The sequence below is a fragment of the Corvus hawaiiensis genome, chromosome 15, assembly GCF_020740725.1.
Source record: "Corvus hawaiiensis isolate bCorHaw1 chromosome 15, bCorHaw1.pri.cur, whole genome shotgun sequence".
Classification (NCBI taxonomy): Eukaryota; Metazoa; Chordata; class Aves; order Passeriformes; family Corvidae; genus Corvus; species Corvus hawaiiensis.
This window is the reverse complement of record NC_063227.1, coordinates 8,195,869-8,221,340: the sequence shown is the minus strand read 5'-3', so window position 1 is coordinate 8,221,340 and position 25,472 is coordinate 8,195,869. Positions and strand designations below refer to the sequence as shown.

Here is a 25,472-nt window from a genome sequence, read left to right as displayed (position 1 = left end):
GAATAAATCAACATGCTGTGTCACTACCTACCCTTGGGCCGATGTCTCCTGCTTCCCCCTGCAAATCAGGAAAAACAGCAAAGGGTCAGAGTTCAAATATCAACCCTGAAGGACTGAACACGGGTACAGCACACAAGGGAAGTGGCAAGAGTCCTATTGCTTAATGTATTTAAAATGAGGGAGGAGAAGGGTTGGAGACAACACAATAGGGAAAGACTCTGCCCTGGCAGGCAATGAAACAGATAATAAATCAGAAATAGCAGTTTGTTTCCAACTCTAAGGCTCCCCTAGCAACTGCTTATGTCCTTCACATGTGAAAATTAACTTCACTTTCAGTAATGACCTTCTTTGGCTGCTCTGATTTCATGGGTGTCATGCAAACACAGAGCGATGGAGCCCAGATCTCTTGGAGGAATGAGGAGAGTTTTACGCCACTCTCATGACTCTTAGGGGCTTACCAGAACCCTACAGCATGGGTGAGCTTTAACACCATAGTTGTTCCCCCTAATTTTTTGCAAATTCTTCCTGTCCTCCCCTTCCTGGGGCTTTTCCAAGAGCAATGTGAGAACCCATTTTTACAGCTCCACATCCCAACAAAACCCAGCTGGGCTATTGGGACAACCCGAACTTGAAGGAATTACAGCCACTGGAGGATATACAACTGCTTCCCCAAAATCCATCTGTTAATGCAGCCTTTACCTTTTCCCCTTTTGGTCCTGGAGGTCCCTGGAAACACATAAGAAGAATCCAAGTTAAGGTGCTGTAGAATCACCAATGCACATGACAAAACCAAGGAAATTGCATTCATCAATTCACAAACCTGAGCCACATTCTCCATTATTTTAAGGAATACATACTACTATTTTAAGTTGTGCAGTGCTTGACATGAGCAACACTCTACCAAAAAGCACCCACAAGGTCCTGCCTGCTCCTGCCAGGACAGAGTAGGGAGAAGGACCAGAGCAGGGCAGGCAGTGTGACAGCAGCTCTCCAACACATGACTCTAAATAGATGCAATAGATATCTTGGAGTATTAAATCACTTCTAGAAAAAACACATGCTCAGCATATCATTACAACAATTATACATCTGTTTGAAATAAACAAGGAGGACAGGCTGCTTTCTCTGGCCTATTTGCTGAAGGCATCATTCATCTTCCCTCCAAGCAGCTGACTGTAGGACAGGCAGGCAGAGACACTGCAGCCCCAGAGAGAACCCGAGAGCAACACTTTGATGTGTCTGCTCTGCATGTGCCTTCCAGCACAGAAAAGTACCAAATCTTGGTACCAGTTCACAGTGTGTGCTGAAGTGGGACCCAGTGGGATGCAGTGGGGGAAGGTCAGCAGAGAGGCCAGTGGCAGCAGCATCTGCATTCCCATGCAGCTTCCCTCCCGCTGTTTTTCTCTGAGCAAGGCTGCTGGCCCCTTACTGTCATGAAAGAGATCATGAACAGTCTGGTTTGAGTCTGGCTGTGTGATAAGTTTGCTTTGTCATTAAGATTTCCCCTGCCTCTCACTCGGGGTCTCACTCCTGCCCAGCAGTGGCACCCCAGCCCGGGGGTGCAGGGCTGCGCTCTGGGGTCTGACTGCACTGCCAGCATGAGGTTTTGCTAATGAAAGCCAAGCCCTGAGCATCAGGCTGTGAGCTGGCCCTTCCTTCTTTTCTTGTCTAATGCCTTATTTCTAGATTTTATTCACATATCTTATTCTTGGGGTTAGGATAAAAACCAACCACAACAGTGTACAGCTATAACAACACACTCCCTAACTGGATAGAAATAAGTGTCTGGAACAGCTTTTCAATTGCAAAGACTGAATGACTTTTACCCAGTTTGAAACCCCACTTCGTTTAAGACCAGAATTTAAAAAGATTTCATATGAGGCCCTCTAGTGAAGGTGGTGGAAGAGAATGGGATTTGGAGAAAAAATATGGAGCTGTGACCTTCTGTAGGAGCCATTCAGTGGAAAGAATCAGAGCTGGCTAGGGTTCAATTAGCATAAAAATAAAAAAGCCTGTGTTTCTGTAAAATAAGTAAGAAAATAATGAAGCACCTGAATATCCAAAGGGCTTCCAAGCAAAAATGAAGTCAAGAAAACAGCTCATAAATTAATCCAGTCTGCTCCAAAAAGTGGACACTGGGCACCCTCAAGCAGTTCCCAGCTCAGGAACTTTGGAGGAAAATGGAACCCACTTTGGGATCAATTATTTTTATGGTGCCAGGAGCACACAACCAAGATCACTGACATTGCTCTTTGAATGTGCTACTGGAGTTTATTCCCCAAATTTGGCCTGATGCTCATCTGCAGTCTGTGCTCGCCGAGCTGGCCCAGGAGGGGAAGAGGCAGCTGAGATGAGCTGACAGGTAAAGAAAAGTTCACTTCCAACTGTGCTGGCCAGCCCTGGCTCAGAATTCAAACTTGCATGGAGTATTTTTCCCAAGTACAATTGTCCCTTCTAAACAGTTATATATGTAGCAATAAATGAGCAATAGCTGAGATACTGCCTATTTATTGTGGAACAGCATGAACAAAGGCATGTTATATTTGGCACTTAGTGCTACTTACTGGTTTGCCATCCAAGCCAAGAGGCCCCTGAAGAAGGAAGGAAAAGAGAGTATTATTAAAAAAAAAAAAGGGAAAAAAATTAATTTACAGACATCAATATCAGGCATACTCTGAAAGAAACTCTACTTACGTACAGTACAATCTTTGGCTATGATTCTATGATTTACCTAATCCTCCATCCATGCAATCCAGCAGGAAGGTTTCACAGAGGTACAGTAAGAGGCATCAAACAATTTGTAGTGTGAAGGAGCGTGAAAGGAAGCGACAGGATTAGTGACAGGGATAAGGTGACACTGCTCTGGCACTTCGCCTGGGACTCCCTGAGGTTTTGAAAGTCAAAAACAGCAGCAGTAAAACATGCCTGATTTGGTTAAACTGAGCAGATCCAAGAGTGATTCACATCGACCTTGGATCTGAACCATTTATTTTTGCTAAAGCATTTGGTTATCGCAGCTCTTCCTTAGGTCTCCTGTTTCTAGGGCTGCTGTATGAATATGGAAAATGTTTAATTCCCCAGCATTTCTGGCACTTAAGCCATTAATTAACACCAAACCACTGAATGTGTGGGGCCAAAGGAAACATTGCTTTTGATGAGGGATGTGTGGAGGGAGGAAGCATAGGTGCTCTAAGGCCAAAGCAGCCCCTGTCATCAGCTGGCACTTCTGGGGACAAGAGACACACACGAGTTACTGTAAATCCACTGCCTGTGGCAAATGCAAGGGCTCCACCTGCAAAGCTGCGCCTTGGGATCAGCTCCTGCTCCCTCCTGCACCTGCCCTGCACAGCCACACGTGTGGAATATGCACATTCTCCTCCCAACATGCTGGGATGAAACATCTCCCACGTTACAGCCCTGGGAACCATGAGGATCTAACAAAGCAAATGGAGTTTGGACTGTGGTACAGTGCTAAAGCACCAAGTTCTCTGTATTTCTTAGGGAACTGATTAGGGTGAGTATTTGTAGTTTATCTTATATCTGTGGTGGGGAAATTGAGCAAAGAGACAAAGGTGGGTAAGAGGAGGCCAATGGCTGCATTGAAAGAGCATCGTTCCAGCTCACAGCCATTGATAAGGAATAAATGGCCACTGATAAGGAATAAATCAGTCTGCAATGGCTATGCTGATGGAGCCTGGAATATGAAACTCTGGGGAACACAGCTCTGTTAGGAAAAAGAGGTAAATCCAGATGACCTGGGCAGGTCATCAGTACCTGAGTTACAAGGGATAGGGGACCTGTACAAGAGAAGTTCATGTGAAAATAAATGGGGATTTCTTTACACACGTGAGATTTCTGAAGTGGTCAAACATTGGTTATATTCCTCACATTATGTGGATTTTTTCTCATAAGGAACTATCAGTGCACGAGAGCTACACAGTGGTAATGGAAAATATAAATAAAGCAGTTTTAACTGTTAATGCAAAGGCTTGCAGGTCACAACAAAACTACCCCAACATCTCGTCCATACTTCATCTCACCTCAATTACTTAGATTCTAAAACCTGGGAACGGCATCAGGTTCATGCAGCTTCTTTCCTGGAACTATGATTGTTTGAGGTGATTGATCTGAAGCTCCTGATGCAACTCCCTGACTTCCAGAGGATCAGACATGGGATCTCAGCAGAGAACTGGCAGCACATTCAACTTCTCAGAGGAGTAGAAGTCCCAGAATTATTATTTTTTTCAATATAAAATGCCAGTTCTTCAGCTTTTAGCTATTCTTGTATCAGTCCACAAAGAGACATCCAGAAGCAAAAACAATGGCCTATTCAGAAGATGTTTGGGGGAAAGCATTTAATGCTTGAGAGAAACAATATCCATCAGGGTTCCAAAGGGGCTCTTGGCCAGCCACAGCACTGAATGGACAAGACTTAACACAGACCTTTAAGTGTCTTGTTAGTCTGGGCTGGAGATTTAATTGACTCTGCTCTACCTGCCCAGCCAAATGTCTGTGTGAGCAAGGCAGGGTTCCCAAGAGCAGCCAGGGGATTTCATGGGTAGAGCAGAGAGAACATGTGAAATCTGGGCTGCCTGACTTGACTGCCTGCAAATCTCAGGAGTGCCCATGTGCTGAGAGTGTTATTGTCTTTTATTTGAATTCTCCTCCATGGAATTTTAATTAAAGATGAAGCAATCTCTAATTTATTTGATAAACAAGGAACAGGAAAACAACAAGTGACCCTCTATTCCCTCACTTAAAACTAATATCTATAGAGATTTCATTTTGAGGGGACAAAAATCACTTCCACTTAAATAACCAGGAAAAGTGTATGAAAAAGGAGATTTTTCTCCTTGGACATCCCAAGCAATAGAAAGCATTGCAGTGGCTTTAGGCTGTGCTTTTTGTCCAGGGAGAAATTTCACTCATGCCTTCACCCACTCTTGATCACAGACCTTTGCTCTAAATCACACACACAGCGATCACACTTCACATAATTCTTTACTCACTACATCAAGAGGGGATGAACTTTCTGCCTAGGACCAACACAATGCTTTAAGACAAGGTAGAAGGAAAATTTAATCAATTTCCCCCAAAACACAGTTCTGACCAAAACAGTCACTGCACTGGCTAAGTGGGACAAAATCCGTCAATCAAGGGTACTTGAAGGAAGACAACACTGTTGGGGTCCCAGACAACCCCAGAGCCCCCTCCTGGCTGGTAACCAACTCACAGCTCATTTTCTGACCACACACCAGTGAGGACCAGCTGTGTTCAGTGCCTGACCAAACCAGCTCCGTGGGACACCCTCCCCACTTGAAAAGAAAAATTGTTGCTTCAGTTTTGTAAAGAAAATACATCTGCAACGTCTGTCTGGAGCCCTCAGGTTGCTGGGACAGGAGGAGCTGGGTTAATGGGGAGAGCTGGTGCCACGGAGCAGAGGTGAGTGATAATTGCAATTACATGCCTTGGTTTCACCCCTCACAAAGAGCAACACAGGCACAGGTGTTCCTGCAGGAATAACGATCCATGGTGATCCAGTGGTGCATCCCCCTTTGTCATCATCCAGGTGAGGACATTATTTATAAAATGTAATATATTTTATGGTATACATCGATGACATATTACTTCATGATATATAGTTGTACCTTGATGCTGAGAATGCAGACATGGGTCAGATAAGATGTCGAAGCTTGAGCAGAGCTTGTTACTGTATCATGTAGTCTTGATGCATGCCTTGGTTTTGCCACACATTTCAACTTCAGAGTAAGGGGCTACATTCAGATGCATTTTAAAACAAATTCTGATATATTTTTCATTTTGTTTCAGTAGAAAACTCAGAAGTCTTGAGATACAGCACCAAAATGCCACCTCTCCTTGCAAAAATGAGATTCACCCATTGCTGAGACCAGCTGAAGGCTTGAGAACAGTTTTGAGCTCACCAAAAAGGGAAGATGTGGAGCTTGCAAGCTCTGGTTCCAAAAGCTCTTCCAATAAATAACAAGCATTTCCCATGTACATCACTCACCTCTGGCTCAGAGCAAGCCAAGGTGCCAGCCTGGCTACCTGGCCCTCTGCTGTCCCCTGCCAGTGCCCTCACTGCTGCTGGCAGGGATGGACTTGCTCTAGCAGCATTACAGGAATTTTAAGGGGGGAAAATATCTAGGGAAAACAAAGCCAGAGATTATTAAGAGGACAATCCTTCTGAGTTGGGAAATCTTCTCTCATGGTTATTTTTAATGTTTCCTGCTCTGCTAAAAATTAGCACAGGGGTCAGAAGGAACCCTGCAGTCAAATTTTGACAAATTCAAAAGGCTGCCTTTCCATCCCTGTGGTTTCAAAAAAGGGTAGAATCTTATATTTTAAGGAATGAATAAAAGAGCATGACAGTATTTTACTACCCCTGCAAAGGGCCCTGGGTCATCTGCAGCACAGCCAGGGAACAGGGACCATCCCTTCCTATAGGCCACGCTGTAAATCCTCACAGGCGGGACAGTGTCTGCTGGCCACGCGGTTCCTCAGCACATTTCTGTGTGAGAAGAAAGCCTTGGCAAAAGCTGTGCCCAAGCGTGCCCTGCCAGACCCGTCACAAGGAAAGTGGAGGAAGGCAGCCAGGTTGCTGTGGCTGCTCCCAGCTTCCCAGCTGAAGGGAAAAGGGAGAAAAGAGACTGGGAAACAAAAAATGAACTGTGAGTCCCCTAAATAGCAGCTGAGAATCACTGGCACTAACTGTGAATAAACAGAGTCCAAGAGGCTTGCTCTGGGATGTCACCTCATCCTCCCTCCCTGAAGTCCTCAGTTCAGAAGGATCAGAAACCCTTACAAAATCACGAGTTTCTACTCCATCCAATACCACCTCTGCTGCGCTAATCGTTCGTCCTTTGAAATGCATTTAAATACATGATCTAATTTATTCTATATTGTTGTTTATTTTTTATCATTATTATTTATGATGCTAGATAAATTTATTACTACATTAAAAAACTTGTGAAGAGTATGAAATCGGTCATACAAGGAATTACCCCAAGCACACACCCCTCACTTTTGTGAGCCTGGAGGAGCCCTGGGCAGGAGGTTCCTCCTTCATCAGCCCTGACTTCTGGGTCTCTGGTGTGAGACCCCAAAATCATATCACTCTGCAGCATGACATAACAATGGAAATATTCCTACCAGGAGCTGTCATGTTTAAGCATTAAGATCATTTATATCCCAATAGTTTCATGTTTAACTTTATATATAGTATGGAGGGCCTCAGTGCAATGGGATGGGGTTGCTGCACGCTGGAACAGCCCTGCACTTCAAAATAAATAATATTTTTTAAGCATGAACATGATTATCAACAAACCTTTGCTAACAATTTTCTGTTTCTTTGTTTGAAAAAAACGATTTCAGTATTGTCCAACACAAATTCCCCTTTGCTCCACGACTACATGCAAACTGGAAACCCACTTTTCCATTACTAGATGATAGTTTTTGCATCATTTAAAAAAAAACCCAAACCAAACAGCTTCTACAATTTTCTTACAAGCACTAAACAGCAACGTTGATGAGACATGATTATTCTTTAATGCTTGCAAGACTAATTGTTTTCATTTGGAAACAATTTACACATGCAGGCCAAGGCCGCATCCTGCATGGCCTCAGAGCCAGGACCTCTTTGTTCAGCTAGAAAATCCCATTTCTTTTTATGAGGAAGGGCATTTAAGGGTTCCCCTAAACCTAATCTCCCTGCATGCAACATCCAATCCCAGTCTTGTGGGAGATCCCAAAAGATGGGGCTGCTCCGGGCAGTGGGATGAGCTGAGTCCCCCTCACCCACAGAGACCCCCAGCTGCAGCAACTCTCACCCCTCTCCCACGTTTCTTTCCAAAAAGGCCACCTGAGTACACCTTAAGCATCGCCTACAGAATCTGGTGGGGCTCAGCATCACCAAAACCTCAAAGGCTCTGAAATATATCTTCAGAGGGAACCATGTCCCACAGCCCAGGCTGCCAGGAATAAATCCCTCAATAGAGGTGTCAGGTAAATGATGCAGAGCAGCCTGATAAGAGCCAAGTGTGTGATAGCAAGACAACAAAAAACCCCACATATCTGTGCTCTATTTAAAAAAAAAAATCTGTCCACAGACTGCTGGGAGGCCTCTGCCCATTCTTTGATGGAAATGGAGCAGAGAGGAGCAGTAATTTGCTAGAAAACTTCACCCATAATGCAAACCAGACAGCTCTGCAAGGGAGCAGCCACCTCGGAGGCCGGGCTGGTCCCCGCCGGGCATCCGGCAGCCATGCAGAGCCAGCCTCTGCAGGGAGAGCCCCTCTCCCTTCCACAGGGCACGGACGCTCCCAGCATTTCTGAAAGCCTTGGGAAAGAAAGAAACAAACAGACAAAACCAGAAAAACCAAACCCCAACCCTATCCTCAGAACGTTTTTGGGGCAGTGCTGGGCTCTGACCCCTGTTCAGCCCCTCCTTTGCATCACTAGCCTGAGCTCACCAGAGTGCTTCAATTCCCAGCTGTCCTCCAGACATGTCAACCACATTCTGCAGGGTTTCAAATGAGATAAGGGACCTTTTTCCCTGCAGGAGCTGCCTCTTCCTTAACCACAAGATGTGCTGCATTCTGTCTGTGAACAGAGCTTCCTCTTTGTTTTGGATGTCTTCTCAAAGATGCTCAAGGAAAATACCTGGATTCAAACCTAACACTGACTGGTCCAAAGGGGTGGAAAACAAACACTGGGGTGGAAAACTAACACTGGGCTGGAGCTGCACAGGGCACTGCTTGGGTTTTCAAAGAAGGTCACTTGGAGATGCCAAAATAGGGCCAGTTTGTTCACTTGTCCCAGCACAGTGGTTCCTGGGCAGACATGCCAGACCACCATTTCAGAGGCAAGAACTCACTCATCTGTGCATCACATTGCACCAGCTTTCTTCCAAAACAGCAAAGTACTTTTATGAAAGAAAGAGTCCCCCGACTTCGCCCAAATTTCTGAGGCTTAAATGAGTTCCACGTGTTCTGCACAACTGCTTTCTTCAAGCACTTGAAAATATGATTTCTTTCTTTGCCTATAATCAGGAAATCTTGTCTCTGTTGGGCTTTGGATATATTTTTTAATGTCCACCTATGAGAGAGGAGATGGCCTCTGAGGTGGGAATGCAATTTTTAAGTAGGTAAGTACTTATTTTGGAAGAATGTTGGTGTTTCAAGCGAACACTTCAGCAACTTACTGCCTTTACAGTCTTTCCACACCAGTGTCATTCCTGGTTGACAGCTTCTGTTTGGATTACCTCTCTCTGGTGGTTCATGAGAAAACTTCTCTGAGTTTTCCTCTGCCTAGACACTGAGCCTCTCTACCACAGGGCTGGACCCAAATGCACTGGAAACAGAGATGCAGACCCACCAGCTGCACTCAACACTCAAGGCAGGGAACCAGAGGAAAAGCAGAAGCCAGAAACCAAACCTCTGCCCTGCTGGTGCAATTTGGGCTGCAAAGTTCTCCTTGCCATTGCTGTCAGCACCTTCACCAGGCCATCTCTTCTCCCTATCCAGAACCACTGGAAACACAGAGGATAAATAAATGTATCTGCAATTCCTCTACTGGGTGGGATATAAGACAACTTTTTATTATCCCTGTGGAAGAATTACCTCTAAATCAAAAGGAAAATAAACTGCTGCCATGAAGAACTGGTCTTCACAAAATCATTGTTGTTTCCACATCAGAGGGCCAGCAAATGGATGTAGCAGGAAAACACGCTGGATCTGCTTTCCCTGTTTAAAGAGAGTTTTCCCTCTAGGCAAATAATTACGTGAATTGGCCACAAAACTGATATTAAAATAAAATGAAAAAGATTGGAACTACAAAGTTTGCCTTGTAAAATGAATGTTTGGTACTTCTGTCTTTTGGGCTCTTACTGGGAGAGGTATGTGTTCAAATGACTTCACGCACAGGAGATGCTCCTTGAAGTCTGAATATTTACGAGTAAAACATGAGAACAAACACAGGACTGAACCCTAAATTACAGTTATGACCTTGATTAGCCTAGCTAAGAAAACTAAATACTTCACCAACAGACGCCTCCATCACACCACACAGTGTTTAAAATATCCAAGTCTAGCAATGCACAAACAGCCAAAACACCCATGCAATGTGTTTTGGACACCACAGGCAACTGCATCTGTGCTTGAGCTACCACACAAGGTCTGGAAAGCAACTGTCTACTGCAAAAAAACAGGAAAAAATGGGGTCCACACAGCCCATGAGATCTGACCACATAGCATGGCCTCACATGGGATTTCTGGCAGCCCTCCTGAAGAGTTAAAACACTGCCTGCTGCTCTGGTTTGTGCATGGAGCAATCCCAGTGCTACACAGGGCTCCGCCAGCCACTCTGCCAGGCTGCACCCTGAGCACACCCAAGCAGCACTTGGAGATAATTGCATAGGTGGAGGCAACTCATAGAGACATCAGGCAGTTCAGTTCTAAGTTACTCCTACAGTTCTCGTAAAACTGGTTTGTTATTAATGCCACATATGGCCTTCTGGTGTTGCCATTTCCAAAATGACTGGTTAAGTGCATGCCTTGGAGCTTTCTGGTAAAAGAGGAACCACAATGGCACGAAGGAGCTGCCACCAGGAACAGGCTAAGGCATGTGTTCCTCATTTCCCACACATCATCCTGTCTGCATTCATATTACATTTATGGGTCACACATGAAAAGCTTGCACAGACTTTCCCTAAGTTGTCTACTAAATGAAATTCTTAATTGCTGCGGGGAGAAAACCCCTGACTCCTCTGTTTATGGTCAAGGTCTAGAGCTGTAACCAAAGTCAGTGTACCAGTGCTGGGTTTTTATAAGTCAGGGAACCATCTTCTACACGTGCTTCTTCAACCCCTTTCACAGACATCAGCCTAGAAAAACACATTTGGCTTCGCTTTATGTCTTGAAAATTAATTAAAACCAGAGTTTTACCATCCTTACCAGTTGATTTCTGGCTTATATATTACAGCTGACTTCAGTAGATAACTCTGGATTTACAACACTGCAGCCAAAGGAACATATTAGCTCACTGTCCAAAGCTCCCAAAATAAAAGTTTCTGAAGATGCTGACCTGCTTAGCTCCAACAGCATCTTAGCATGCACTGGACTATAAATACATGAGAATAGCCTGTACAGGAGTATCCCAATTCTGACGGAACAATTATTCCCCAAAATGAAATGCCAGCATTGAGCAATGCCTGTGTCGTGACTCTTTTTTGCCTGAAGTCCATTAGTTGATTATAGTGGTGTGGTTGCCTGTCATTAGGAAAGGACACTATCAGTCACAGAATCATGGGATGGTTTGGGTGGGAAGGAACCTTAAAGACGGTCTAGGCCCCACTCCTCTGCCATGGGCAGGGACACCTTCCACTATCCCAGGATGCTCCAAGCCCCGTCCAACCTGGCCTTGAACACTTTCACAGATGGGGCTACAGCTTCTCTGGGCACCCTGTGCCAGGACCTCACCATCCTCACAATAGAGAATTTCCTCCCAGTATCTCATCTAACCCTGCCTTCTGTCAGTGGGAAGCCATTCCCCTTGTCCTGCCACTCTAGGCCCTTGTAAATAGTCCCTCTCCAGCTCTCTTGTCGCTCCTTCAGGTACTGCACAACTGCAATTAGGATGTCCCAAAGCCTTTTCTTTTCCAGGCTGAAAAATCTCAATTCTATCAGCCTTTCCTCATAGCAGAGGTTCTACATTCCTCTATTTATCCTGGTAGCCTCCTCTAGACTTGCTCCAACAGGACAATGTGTCTCCTGTGCTGGGGACCCCAGAGCTGGATACTCAGTGCTGAATTATTTTCAGTAATAAGCTGCATTACTTCTAAGCAGGCAGAACATGAAGTCTTTTCTCCCTGCCTTCCCAAAAGGTTCCCACTGCTGCAAGAGATGGGCAGGACAATGCCTGGGTTCTTCCAGGCAACACACAAGTGATTAACAGAATTCAGAAGGCAAACATTACACACCAGAGGAATAAAATGAGTAACACCGCTCAACTAAAAAGAAATTCTAGTATTCTAAGGGAAATGTATAAAATAGGAGACAATTCTGTTTCACATCATACTTTTCTTCTGCTAAGCCTCTTCCCTGATCTGCTTTCTATTAATGAAGACATGCACATGAAGTAATTCCCCTCATTAATCAACTTCATTCTTTTGGTTTCTTCCCACTTGAAGTGACAGTCCTCCATTTGGGATGTCACGTAGCGGTGTAGCTGAGACTGATTTTAGGGATGAGTAGTAGAGGCAGATGAAACTCTCAAGAAACAGAGACTTTGGCTTCAAAAGGCCTCTCCAGTAAATGGAGAGAGAGAAGGCAATGGGTTCTGGTGAACCACAAAGGCAGCCTCTCACTGGGAAAGAGAAATACCATGTAGGAGAGCAACTGAGGAGTTTGAAGGCAAGTATAGAACCATCCCTGCATGAGGCAGGGAAAGAGATGGGGGCAAGGCTGCTAAGAGCACTGCACAGCCACTGCTTAGAATCACTGAATCATTCAGGTTGGAAATTACCTCTAAGATCATCAAGTCCAATCATTAACCCAGCACTGCCAACGCCACCACTAAATCAAGAGCCACATCTTTTAAATCCCCCCAGGGACAGTAACTCCACCACTTCCCTGGGCAGTCCGGACCAACGCTCCACAACCCTTTTGGTGAAGAAATGTTTCCTAATATCCAATTAAACAGCTGTGTAATGCAGAGATCCTCCTGCTCTGAAAGGCCAGTTCAAAGCCTACTTGCAGTTCAGCTCTCCCATCTGCTCCTCATTTTCTCCTTTTCCTCCTGCCCACATGCAGCTGGCCTGCCCTGCTCACGAAAGCAGCCACAGCCCCAGTGCACCAGCTCTCTGCACACCCAACCCCTCCCTCCCCTCCCAGCTTCTTGAGGACAAATGACCCCGACACGCTGACAGCACATCAAGTCGAGGGGAACCACTCTGCAGCAAGGATGCTCCTTGCCTCAGGAAGCACAGCCTGGGACATGTCCCAGGGGATCCCAGTCCCAGGGCCTGCTCCTGCCCAACGAGAAACACATTTCCATCACTGTGGTGGCTGCACATCTGCTTTTCCTCCTCTGGCCTTGTGCAAGCCTGAGCTCAAGGCAGCTGTATGGCAGCATGGCTCCTGCCTCACCATGGGCATCAGAAAAGTGTTTTCCTTAACCTGCCCCCAGTATCAAAAGTTAAACTATTATCTACTAAGTCTTTGTTCTTCTGTCAAATCTGGCCCAAACGGGCCAAGCTGAAATGTTACTGGTGAAAGAGGAGAGAAGACAGACCCATACAGCCCTTATACTGAAATTCAGGCTGAGGTATGTGCTGTGATCCATGATCAGTGCGATGTCAAAACCAAATCAAACAAGAGCAGAAGAGCAACAAATCCCAACATCCTTCATAGCTGTTACGACAATGTTAGTAGGATATGCCATAGGGTTAGAAATGGAAACCAAATCCTCTACGGGATTTCAAAAATAACAGTAAACCTACAGAACTTTATAAAGAAAAAAACTGTTTCTGCTGTAAAGTTTTATTGTAAGGCTCCAACCTCATCTTAAGACATTAAATATAAAAACATTGAAATCATCTCAGAGAAGCTGTTTTCTCTTTCGGCCCCATTTCCAGAGCTCTGGATCACTTCATCCCTTTAAAGCTTCCTTTGCTTGCAGCTCAGTTATAAACTAGCAGCTCAAAGCACTGCTGGCCACACACCACTTAATATCCACCTTCTACCTCTGCATTTCCACCACATCCACCCCTTGAAACAGCTCAGAGTTTATTTGATCACTCTGAAGGGAACTAAATAATTAAATTGATTTGAATATGCAACTAGATTTAATAAAACCTGTCCATACGCTTCTGCTGAATAATACCCTCAAGCCTGCTTCATGTTTAGTTTCCTCCTTTTTCAGGTATACATCTTGCTTTGGAAATACAATTATCCTCACCTCCTTATTAGATAAAGTTAATTAGTGCAGCCACAGCCACATGGATGTAGTAATTCAGTGTTTGATGGTTTCAAAGTCAGGATGTGACCAGCCCCACAGCTCACCTGGACTGCAGGTTCTGGGGGTAAGAGAGAGGAGGAAAAACCTTGTGGTGATGTTAATGCCATGCTGCAGATGTGGCAGCACAGTTGAGGTCACTGCCACTCCCTTGCACCATCCAGGAGTGCTGGAGCATCACCAAAATCCCTCTGCAGGAGCTGGGACAGGCAAGGTGCCAGGCTGCCCATGGGGACTGTGGTGATGCTCTGTCCTGGGGAACAGCCCGTTTCCTCCCAGGGTTTCTGGTTTTCAGAGCTTTGCAACTAAACCACATGACTGAGACATGAAGGGACAAACCTGCCAAGGGCACTGTCTAATCCAGCAGTGTTTGTCACATCCCACAAGGGCAAAAACTGCTCTAAAACTGACATTAAACAGCCCATTAGGGTGAAATGTTCACATCCTAACTTCTAATAAAATAAACTCTTCATTTCCAACAGACCCCTGAGGCATCTGTTCAACCTCCTGGCTCCAGCATCTCAGGGGCTGCTGCAGGCAGGTGCCACCTGAGGGAGACAAACCCCATTCCTAGACACAGAGCCCTGCCTGCCCACAGCCTCCCCTCCCTCCCCTCACAACAAATTTAATCTGTCCTAATCATTTGGTGGAGTACATTCACGTCAGGGATGCCACGGCAGCATAGGCTGGTTCTGCAAAATTAACCCCATCTCCCACCTCTCTCTTTCTGGGGAAACACCACTGTCCTCCCCAGGGAGGATCACAGGGGTCCAGGGGAAGGGAAAACTGCAAATAGCCCTGGAATTCCCTTCCAATCCTCCTCTCTTGAGCTCCCTGACACACATAAAACTCAATAGATGTTTCTATGGTTTCTGGGCACTCAAGGGGAGCCAGGCCAGGGCATGTGGTGGCAGAGACAAGGAGGGAGTTTTTCTAACACACCCATTCAGGGGACAAAAAAAAAGAAAAAAGGACAAAAAAAAGGAGAAAAAAAGGAAAAAAAAAATAGGAAAAAAGGGCATCAATCACAGGAAGGAGAAGGCCAAGGATAGCCAAGAATCCCCTTCCAGAGCAACAGGCAGTGCAGGATTCACCGCATCCATTCAAAAAGCAGGAGCAGAGATGGAAACTCTCTCTCCATGCCATGAGCATGGAGAATTCACACAGTATTTTTTACCAACTCCTTACACCAAGGGAGTGCTTAGGAGTCGCTCTCTGATGGATGAGCTGCTGAGCCCCTTGGAGCTGGAGCACTGTGGCCATCCAAGTGCATTGATGAGGATGAGGAGAGCCAGCCTGAGGCTGAGGTTTGGGATCTGGCCAGAACAAGGACTCCCTCCCCCTCCATGTCCAGCAGGTCAGCTCTGCTCCCAGGGAAAAATTTTTGGATATGGGCAAATGAGGATCCATCTCAACACCTGAGGCTCTTTCACCAGTGTCCCAAGATTTGATCCCTTACAGTTCTAAGTGGGATAAACCCCAAAGCCTTCACTCGCTTTGCAGTCCAGTGAACTCTTAGGCAAGAGCATAAATGCAACCATGAAAGGGCTCAAGTATTTCATCCCTATAAACATTAATGGAAATTATTGCTCAGGCTTTTAAGTTTTAAGGCTAAATCCCTCAAAAGCTATTGCTAATGAAGAAAGAGGGAAGAAGTGAAAAAAAAAAGGAAGCTTAAAACAGGCAAGGAAAGTCATGAGTCACAGAAAAAGCTGGAGAGGACCACAGAGCACAGGTTAGGAAAGAATAAAAATAAAAGGAGTAGTGGAGTTACCGGGTAACCATCACGTCCTGACTGCCCCTGTGGGGGGGAACAAGGGAGACAAGTCAGTCAATGCACCTGGAGCAGCTTGACATCACATAGCAGCAGGCAGGACACGGGGCCATCTGCTCTCCAGCCAGCCCTGGCACTAAACTCCAGAGAAACCTCTTGGGGCAACTTTCCTATCAGAAAGGTCACACCTACAGCGTATTTTCCCTGGATTTTGATCTCCTGCTCCCCTTTGGCTACTTACCGCCGGTTTTGCCAACTTGCACCCATCCCTGCTGCCTGTGCCCAGCCCCTGCTGCCCCTGAAGCCATGGATATGCATGGCACACACTGGATCCTGGCCATACACGTGCCCTAGGATGGGGGTACAAAGAGGAAAGGAAACACCCAGGTGTTGGGGAGAGGCTGTGGAGGCTGTAGCTGCTGAGCCAGCAGCCAGGACAGCAATCACTGAGCTTCAAACTCCTGTTCCAGCACTTGATTTGGTGAAGGTCTGCCCCTCTTAGATCCATTAACTTCCTTGCAGGGTGCAGCTCTCCCAGCTCACATCTAAGCTTTGCTTTACTTTGCAATGAAGCAGAAAGCACAGCTGATTCCGCGGGGAAAGACCCTACTGAAGTTCCTGGTAGCACCTGCAGGATCAGCAGAATAAAACACAGCCCATTCAGGACATTTCACCTTTCGTGCTCTCCTCGGGAGGTTCCCAGAGGTGTTTACAGCCTGAGCTGCTGTTAACCGCGCCATGAGCTACAGCAGAGCCTGTACAGCTTGCTGTACAGCAGAGCCTGCTGTGAGCCAGACCGACGCAGGTTCCCGGGCAGGAGCTGTTCAGTATTAGCTGGTACACAAACAGGCAGTAAGGTGAGTATCTGGCACAGCAATGCCATCTGCTACCAAAAACACAGGTTGTGTCAGCGTGCTGTGGGTACAGAGTCAGAGTCAGGCTTTTCTCACGGCATGGAACAGCTCCAGCAGTCCCCTCCACACCACACACAGGGGTTCTCCTCTCCTAAGTACCCCTGCGGCTGTAACGCCTCCTGCAGCACTCCTGATTCATCCAGAAACAGCACCGACTTCAACAACCGCCTATTTAACCAATTACAGTCTTGGGATAAAGTGTACAGGGAGATTTTTATGAAGATGTATGGCAGTGGAGCACACACAGATATATAGGAAACACTTGGAACGCCCTGCCCTCACTTGCTGGTGAGTTCCCTAGCCAGCACAATAACACATAATGTGTTTGCTAATATCTGTGACTGTAAATGTTTAATTACAGTCTGTGGTAAGTCTATATTTCAACTGCAGAAATTTCCTACCCAGCATGTGATTTTAATACTCTCCAAAACAGAGGTTTTATAGCATATCTGAGCAGAATACCCCTTACTCACAAACAAGACAATCAATCATCCATCAGCCACAAATCCTGTACCACAAATCCTGTACCACAAATTCTAATAATTTTATATGCATAACTAACTTATGACAGCCAAAAGAATAAAATACTAGAACAACTGCTACTAGGGAACAACAGAATTGAGGATACAGTTAGAGCAGTGTGATGCTGTACATGTAAGAAGTAATCAATTCCTTCTGGCCAAAATCAAGAAACAGAAGAAACTAATAAATGCAGTACTGTTGAAATAAAATAATATTGTGGTTCTGTGGGTTCTAGGACTTATTTTATATTATGCTTAAAGAAGTCTCTGGCAAATACTACTTATACTAAAAAGCAGGATTAAAAAAAACCAAAACCAACCAACCAACCAACCAACCAACCAATCCCACCCAAACCAAAATTAACTAAACCAGGAGTTGTCTTTCAAAGAAGGGCAAGGGGAGAGGAAAGGAAAAAAAAGGTCTTGTTTGTGTTAAACCTCTCCTGTGCTCCATTTGCAATTCAATAGTGCCGTGGGAACCAGGAAATGAAACCAACTAGAGACAAAGAAAAATTAATAGTGCACCATATGTTGCCTGTGTTGGATCGCCATAATAAACGTGACCAGACAGCACACGTGAGGCAGCAACGCACCCGGCTGCGTGTGGGCTGATAACAGCCTCTGAGCACAACCCAGCAGCTACACAAATCCATTTCAAACGAGCCAAAGTGCTTCAGTCAAGGCGAAAATGTCTCTTAAGTTCTATATATGGAGTTTTAGTAAGGCAGTATCCTCTTTACTTGTAATCCCAAATAATCGTTTTGCTCAACCCCCTCTTAAGTCTTTACATTAAAAAATGAATTTGAAATAGAAGTAAAAATTCAAAGGGTTGAAAACCTCAATTAAACTCACAGGCAATGCTGCCAATCCCAGGAAAACCAAAGCCACGATGCTGGGACAGCCCCTACGCTTCATGTGCACTCCTTGTCACCAAAACAAAACTGGAAATTTATTAGCCCAGGAAGAGTTGCCAAATTTATTTTCCCTAAAATGAGCCCTTTTCAACCCAGTGGGGCTCTATAGGAAGAGAACAACATGAAGAAATGCCTCTGTTGGTGCAATGACGGACAAGGAAATGTGGCTGCTAACAGCCTGCACCTCTCCTCCTCCTCTTCCTCCTTTGGGGGAAGAAAGGTAGAAAACCAGAAGCACCTAATACCCATAATTTACTTTTTAAACCAACCCTCAGCAACTTAGAGGGCACAAACAAAACATACATTCTCACTCCAAAACCAGCAGGAGAACAACAGATTTGGATGTGGTGGCACAGCCAAAGGCACGTCTGAACATTTGAAAGGAGGAGTTAACACATTTTCAACTATTACCCCTTCAAACAACTATTTGCCCATAAATTTTCTGGTTGCATTGGTAGGAATGCTCATTATTCTACCCAAGACTTCAAAGAAAGAAGCAAGCAAGCTATGGTTTTCCCTCTAGCCCCCCTTGTGAGGCAACCAAACCCATATTAAATGCTGGAAACACAACAGATAAGAAAAGCAGGACAGAGCTTTAGAACCAATAAACCCACTAACATGTTAAAATATTAGTACAGCACTCTTTCTGTTAAATAGAGGCAGACTAAAGAACTCTCTAAAGGGAAAACTTGTTTTTACTGAATATTTTCTGAGTTTAAAATTACTGGGAGTCCCTTGAGGCAGCAAGTTAAACATTTTAAAATTCACCCCCACACATACCCCCCATTTCTCTACAATCACAAAAAAAAAAAATACAGCAGCATCTGGTACCAATTTTGTTTGCAGACACACCTCTACCAAAAAATGCTGTGCTTTTGCAAGGACACTGAAAGGCAGGGGAAGGGGAAGCCTTAACTTTGTTGATCCAACAGTAAAATCCACGATACTTACTGCAGGTCCTGGAAAACAAAAGAAAAACAAAGAAAGAACGAGTCAGTTACAAAGAAGAAATATAACCTGATAAAGCAGCACACAGCAGGAACCAACATCAGAATGATTTGGGACTTTTCAGTCCAATTCCCATGCAATGACTTTCTAGATACACTCAGCACCATCCACGTCCTCCTGTCACAAGACCATTTGACCTGTGCTGCTGGCACAGCAGTACTGACAGGGTAAAACCACTCTTTTCCCATCTTTTCCACAGCACGATTGTTTTCTCTCCTCCCACAATACCCTGGGCACCTCACAAGGCAGGGCCCACATGCAGGGCATCAGGGCCTTGGGCACCACCTGTGGCCAGCAAAAAGGAGACAGACATGGCCAGAAAAATGTACAAATTTTTATTAATAAAATCTGTATTTTCACCATGGACCTTATTTACCCTTCAGATATAGGAACAGAAGATAAGCTCACAAAAGCCAGAGGAGCAGTGTAGTAGGGACCTGACAAGGACAGTGCTACTGCTTCCACAGACCCCAAATGTTGCTGTTGGATGGTTCCCATCTCTCCCTGACCTCAAAACATGTCACACAACCCCACAGCCCTGTGTCACCCCCGCTCACATTCAGAGGCAGCCAGTGGACTGATGCACAGTGCCTTAGCTCCAGGGAAACACCCCTCACACCTGCCTTAGGCTTCGGCTGCCAGCGGCACAGTCTGAACCTGGCATTAACAGCAGTAGAAAAAGAAACATTTCCCCATATTCCCCAGCAGTGCAGGGTGTTCCCCACCAGCCACACCAATTTCTGCCGTTTTCCTACTGCTTTCCCAAACTGGTGCTGCACTGAGGTGAACGCTGAGCCCTAATCCAATGCAATCCACATTCCACTCCTGTTCACGAGGCAGCCTATAGCTCTGTTTGGGATCTCTTCATGCTCTGATTCTTGCCTGATCAAAACCAGAAACCAGGCACAATTAGGAAAGAAAAAAAAATGTGGGAAAACTTAAAATGGAGGGGGGGGGGGGAAAAAAAGCTTTATTCATCTTATGTTATTCAACAATATTATTCAAGAAGCATATTTTAAGCCAATGCCTTTTCAAGGATTTTAAAATTTGTTTTAAAATTAAAAACATTACCAAGCTGAATTTTAAAAAAAACCAAACAAGCCTAAGAATGAGGAGTGGCAGCAAGTAATGACTGGCAATGCACCAAGAACCATCCCACTGACCTGTGTCTGTCACCTGAAGGGGGTCAGTGCCACACAGCCACAGCAGAGTGCCTGGCCACACCTGGGGCAGGGACAACCTCCACGTCTCACTCCAGGCCACAAGCACAGGGGCTTAACTTGCTCTCCTTGGTTTAATTTCTTCTGAATACAGAAGCCAATGGCTCTATGCCAATTTATTAACTGAGAATCATAAACCTGATTTATTAACTCACTTACACCAAGCTACCCACAAAAGCCCTTTTGTAGAAAAGTCAAGAGTAAGTCTCAAAGAAGTGGGCAGGAAATTATTTTAATATGGGATTTCAATCATGTACCAATTATAATCTCTTTGGAATTTGTTGCCTACTTTCCTTTTCTCAGCTACTGTTTTTTTCTCCCCAACATGTGCAGGCAAGTGCTCTTTCAAAGTGCTTCCTCCTCCCAAATCCAGGAATCACAGTTGAATACGGGGGTTCTGTATATGCACCCTGGGATGTTCTCCACCCCCATCAGTGGAGTTACACCAATCTTTCACTGTGCTGTTGGCGAATTGAGGCTCAATAAATCTTCATTAAGGCATAAAGTGAAACCTATTGAACTGATCTTTTCTCCTCCTAAGAACAGCATCACTTTCTGGTTTGCTGAACATGTTTTTAACAGCCCAGCCACAAGGCACTTGTTTCCTATAGAAGAAAGTCAAATATTTTGCAATTAAACAATAAATAAAGAAGCAGATCCTGTACCCAGGGGCTGCCCCTCATCCAGCCATCTCATCATTGTGGACACATTGTGCAAGAGATATGCTCTTTTCAAAGCAATTTGCCAGAATTTGCTGCTAACCATTTTGACTAGTGAGAATCAGTTTGAGAGGCTGAAAGGAATAATCAAATTCTTCTTACAACAAATAGAAGTTGGAAACAGCCTTTGTGTATTGAAAACTGACTTGGGGGCTGATTTCAGAAGGAAGAGGAGAAAGACAAAAATAACTTGCAAATGCACAGATTTTGGTCTGTGATTGATTTACCCTGAGCAGGGATGATGCTGCTATAACCAGGAGGGAACAGCTTGTGCTCAAGTGTGCAAGGGCATGGAGATATTTGGAAACACCAAAAGATTCCTTAAGAACATGGACAGCTGTGCTAGCAGGAGGTGAAAATCAAAACTCATTAAAAATTAATGACCCAGATTTCCTGATTGACCAACTTTAATGTTTTGTATATCCAAAGCCCGAGCAGATCACAGTGGCATCATCCCCAGCAGTACACAAACATATGGGAAATGACAGGTCACAGTCATTTATTTCCAAGTATTTTTTCAGCTTGGAAATTTTGGGATAAGATATTTCTGTTAAATCTGCAAATCATTTATCGTGCAAGCTCTCCCACCATGAGAGGAGAGAGCCAGGCAGGGGAAACAAAACCAGCCAAACATTCCCAACAGCTCAGGAAGAGTCAGAGATGACTTTGCTGCAACTCTAAAGGGCAAATAGCCCATCCCCAAGGTAGCAACCATGCATCTGTGGCCACCTGAAGATGTAAAAACATTACAATACAAAAAAATCTGTATTAATACATAGTTATGTGTACTTATACCCACACAATATGTATGTACATACACACAGAGTTATTAATTCAGGATGCTGGAAGGGGAGTAACTGAGTCATGGGTAACAACAGAGGAGGACAACTGCTACAGTCATAAGGAGTCACAGAATCTGGGAAAAAGTATTTGTCCCTGTGTGGTGACCTCTAACTCATATCTATGCCTGGGGCACGCAGTGAATATGCTCTCCTAGCAGAGGCTCATTACTGAGAGCATATGTGGGACAGATTAGATTTGTCCTGAAGTTCAGCAGAAAAAGAACTCCTTGGGTATGAGGTTGGCACAGGCAGTTCATAGTGAGAAATATGGGGAGCAATAGAAATCCCTGGATAAATACAATTTTCTGTGTGATTTATTCACACGCAGCTCATGTGCACTTACTGAATAACAACTGTATATTTACACTTGTCCCCTCAATCACACAGCCAATGGGTTTGAAAGTGTAAATCTTGATATGTAAAATATGGGGTTTTAAGTACATGTAAGGCTGGGAGAGAAATAACCCTTCCCTGGATAGAAATCACTTTTTTTTTCTTTTTCCTTTTAAAAAAGCTTTAGATTCTTTCTTGTTCCAAATCAGAATATTTGCACAAACAGAATAGCTGTAAGAAAACAGCCCACCCAAAAAAACCAAGAAATCCCTTTGGATTAAGTCTTTGTTAGAAGTTCAAATTAAGGCAACACTTGTAGCATAACATAAATTTGGAAAGAAAAAGTCATGGGTGGTGAGCAGGAGACTTTTACCCCAATTCACCAATTTCGACACATTTCCCCAAAAATTGCTTTTGAAATAAAAACATTTTGTAAACAAAACTTTTTCTACCAGAAATTATGCCAAGTCAGGATTTTCCAATGAAATAGCACTTCATCAAAAAAATGCTCTTTCAGGCCCACCTGTAAAGGCAATTTTGTGCCTAAAACCCCCAGCGTTTATCCCCCTGGGCTGTAGCTGTGCACAGCTGATGCAGACAGGTGCTACCCAACACCCCAGCCATCAGCTTTGGCTGTTTGTGTCCTGAGGCAGCTCTTGCTTCATGTGAGGAGAGCAGAGCCTTACTCAGAGACTCCCCAAATTGAACATTTCGTGGGGATTGTCTCCTGCTTTATCTTGAGAGATTTTGAGCTTTGGATCAGTTTTTGGATCAATCTTCAACTCAGAGGAAGAAAACAGAATGATATTACAAGAGACAAGTACATCATCTCCCACCATCTACTTGTGCAAAGACTTTGAACCAATACTTCAACTAAGCTCCCAAATCCTGGATCCTATTCATCCATCCTTCAGGAACACCCCAGCATGGCTCAATCGTTAAAAAAAAATAAACACAAAGCCCTGTGAGGGCTGTGCATCCGTGTCCCATCCCACTCACACAGCACCAGCTGGCAGCAAGAGGGGAAGCAAAACCTCCCAGGTCCCTGGCAGAAATCCTTGTTATTTCACAAACGCTCACTCCAACAATTGAACTGCTCCTCACTGGGACATATCACATTGAAAAAATAAGCTAACATGACATTAAACCTGATTTTGCCTTCGGCAAGGAAAAAGAACTGCATCTGAGATGAGCAGGCTGGCTGTCAGGACCAACCATGACAGCAAGTGCTGCAAAACCTTTCTTCCACGCCACAGTGAGAGAAGACTGAATATCCCACATAAAATGGTATTAAAATGTGTTTTTATTTTTACACACAACTTCCATGGGTAGGTGCACATGGGTCTTCGAGGCTGTGCTTGCTTTCCAGCTGGAAAAGAAATTGCTGATGCTCGTCTGCAGGAAAAGGGCTGCTGAGACCCTTGTGTCTGTCCTGGCAGGATGGGATGGAGCTCAGGACATGCTGGACCAGACCAAACAGCCAAAGTGACACCTCTCCAGGGAGGCTGCTGGTGTGAATTTCCTGGTCTCATGGTAGCAACAGTGGGATAAATTGGTTTTTAAAAGTAGCCTCTTTCACAGTGGTTGTGCCCAGCTCCAGGACTGCTCCTCTGCTGCAGCAGTGATTCCCATGGGACCAGATGATGAAGAGGGTAAATAAAATGGGTTGGATAAAGCCATTTGACTCAATTACTCCCTGGTTTGTTCAGCTGGTTTGATGGTGGCAGAAACACTCCCCCAGGTACTTGATCCTTGTGTCTGAGGTCAGGGAAGGGATGACAGTGGGGACAATCGTGCTGCCACAGGGAGCTCAAGCTGCCACCAGAGATGTGAACCTCAAAGGAAGGCTGGGGTTTAGCGCAGCCCTCTCTGCCCTCCAGGGCTCCTCAGGGGGAAACTTGTTGACTTTATGCTTCACTATAGCAAAATAAACCACCAAGCCCAGAGGCAGGAACCCAGCAGGACCTAGTGCCTGCCCTTGGCAGGTTCTGGGGGCAATAACAAATATTTTTTGAAGCATGTGCAGCCAGGCTTGTCCCTCTTCCAAACAGTCTAAATTGTTAAATTTTTCCCTCCAGAACTAGTTTAAAAATTAATCCTTTATGGTAAGGCACATATGTGTGGAAGAGAGCAGTTGTCCCAATGCATTCTCACGATGATGAATTCTTAGTTTAGAGAAACAGAGCTGTCGGATTAATTTCTTTTATCTGAATCCATCATGGCAGAAGAAAAAAAGAAAAATTCAGTCTTGGTTTAAATCAACAGGAGGGTGTGATTAAAAGGGACAGGAATATCTCTTAACAGTTTCTCTGCTTGTTTCTTAGAGATATACATTGAAAGTTTCAGTATGAATCTGAAAAGGTTTTTCAACATGACCATTTCAACAAATGCCAGAGAAAAACACTTCCCCCTTGGCAGGGCTGAGCCTCCTGGCTCTCCAACAGCCTTTGTCTGGAGGCTGTGAAGCCCTAATCAGGCAGGGTCCCCAGGGACAGACACCAGCACGCTACACAAACAAAGTTTTATTCTCATTTATCAGCTGTAGCGAAGGAACAAGGACCTGGTTTATGTGTGGTCAGGTTCTCAAACAAATATAGAAATATATATTCAAGTTATCTGGAGAAACAAACATCTGGCAGCTCAGCCAAAAGCAATACACAGCGGGATGCCTGCTCCCTGGGTGTCTATCTGCAGTGGGCAACCCACAGGCTCTGCACTGCATTCCTTGGATTTCACCCTTCGAGTCTGGCTGAGTGTGTGGCTGCGTGCAGTGGGTGGCTGCTGCATTCTTCTCTATTTTCCTCCTCAGTTGCAGAAACGCAAAAAAAGTTGTTACTAAGGTTGGAAATTTTTTTATCATCAATAATTGATTTCTTTTTTTTGTTTTCTTTTATAATGCTTGTTTTCTTGCTGGTTCTGCATCGATTCCCTGGCAGATTTCTGCTTCCTCAGAGGGATGCTCAAGTGCATTTGCAGATGTGTCACAGCATGAGGGCATATGATGCTTTTCAAAAGTTTTGCATAAAGCAGGGAGAAGAGATTTAAGGGCATGTGTGAGCTCAGTGCTACCTCCCAGGTTTCTGTATGGACCAGAGACACGTCTTGCACAGCGTTTACATAAATGCCTGCATATAAAATCAGATCCATTGGCTGACATCTCCAGCTGCCCTTGGTTGAATGCTGTATTCCACTGTGC

The 25,472-nt window shown here is 44.8% G+C and overlaps 1 protein-coding gene across 1 annotated transcript in view; it reads right to left on the bottom strand.

Moving 5' to 3' along the window:
• The window catches only part of COL23A1 (collagen type XXIII alpha 1 chain), a 191,638-nt gene that overhangs the window by 31,061 nt on the left and 135,105 nt on the right, over nt 1-25,472 (bottom strand). The window contains 5 exon segments of the mRNA XM_048320291.1: nt 32-58; nt 700-726; nt 2,565-2,591; nt 15,806-15,832; nt 19,106-19,113. Of these exon segments, the coding sequence (XP_048176248.1) occupies nt 32-58; nt 700-726; nt 2,565-2,591; nt 15,806-15,832; nt 19,106-19,113 (116 nt within the window).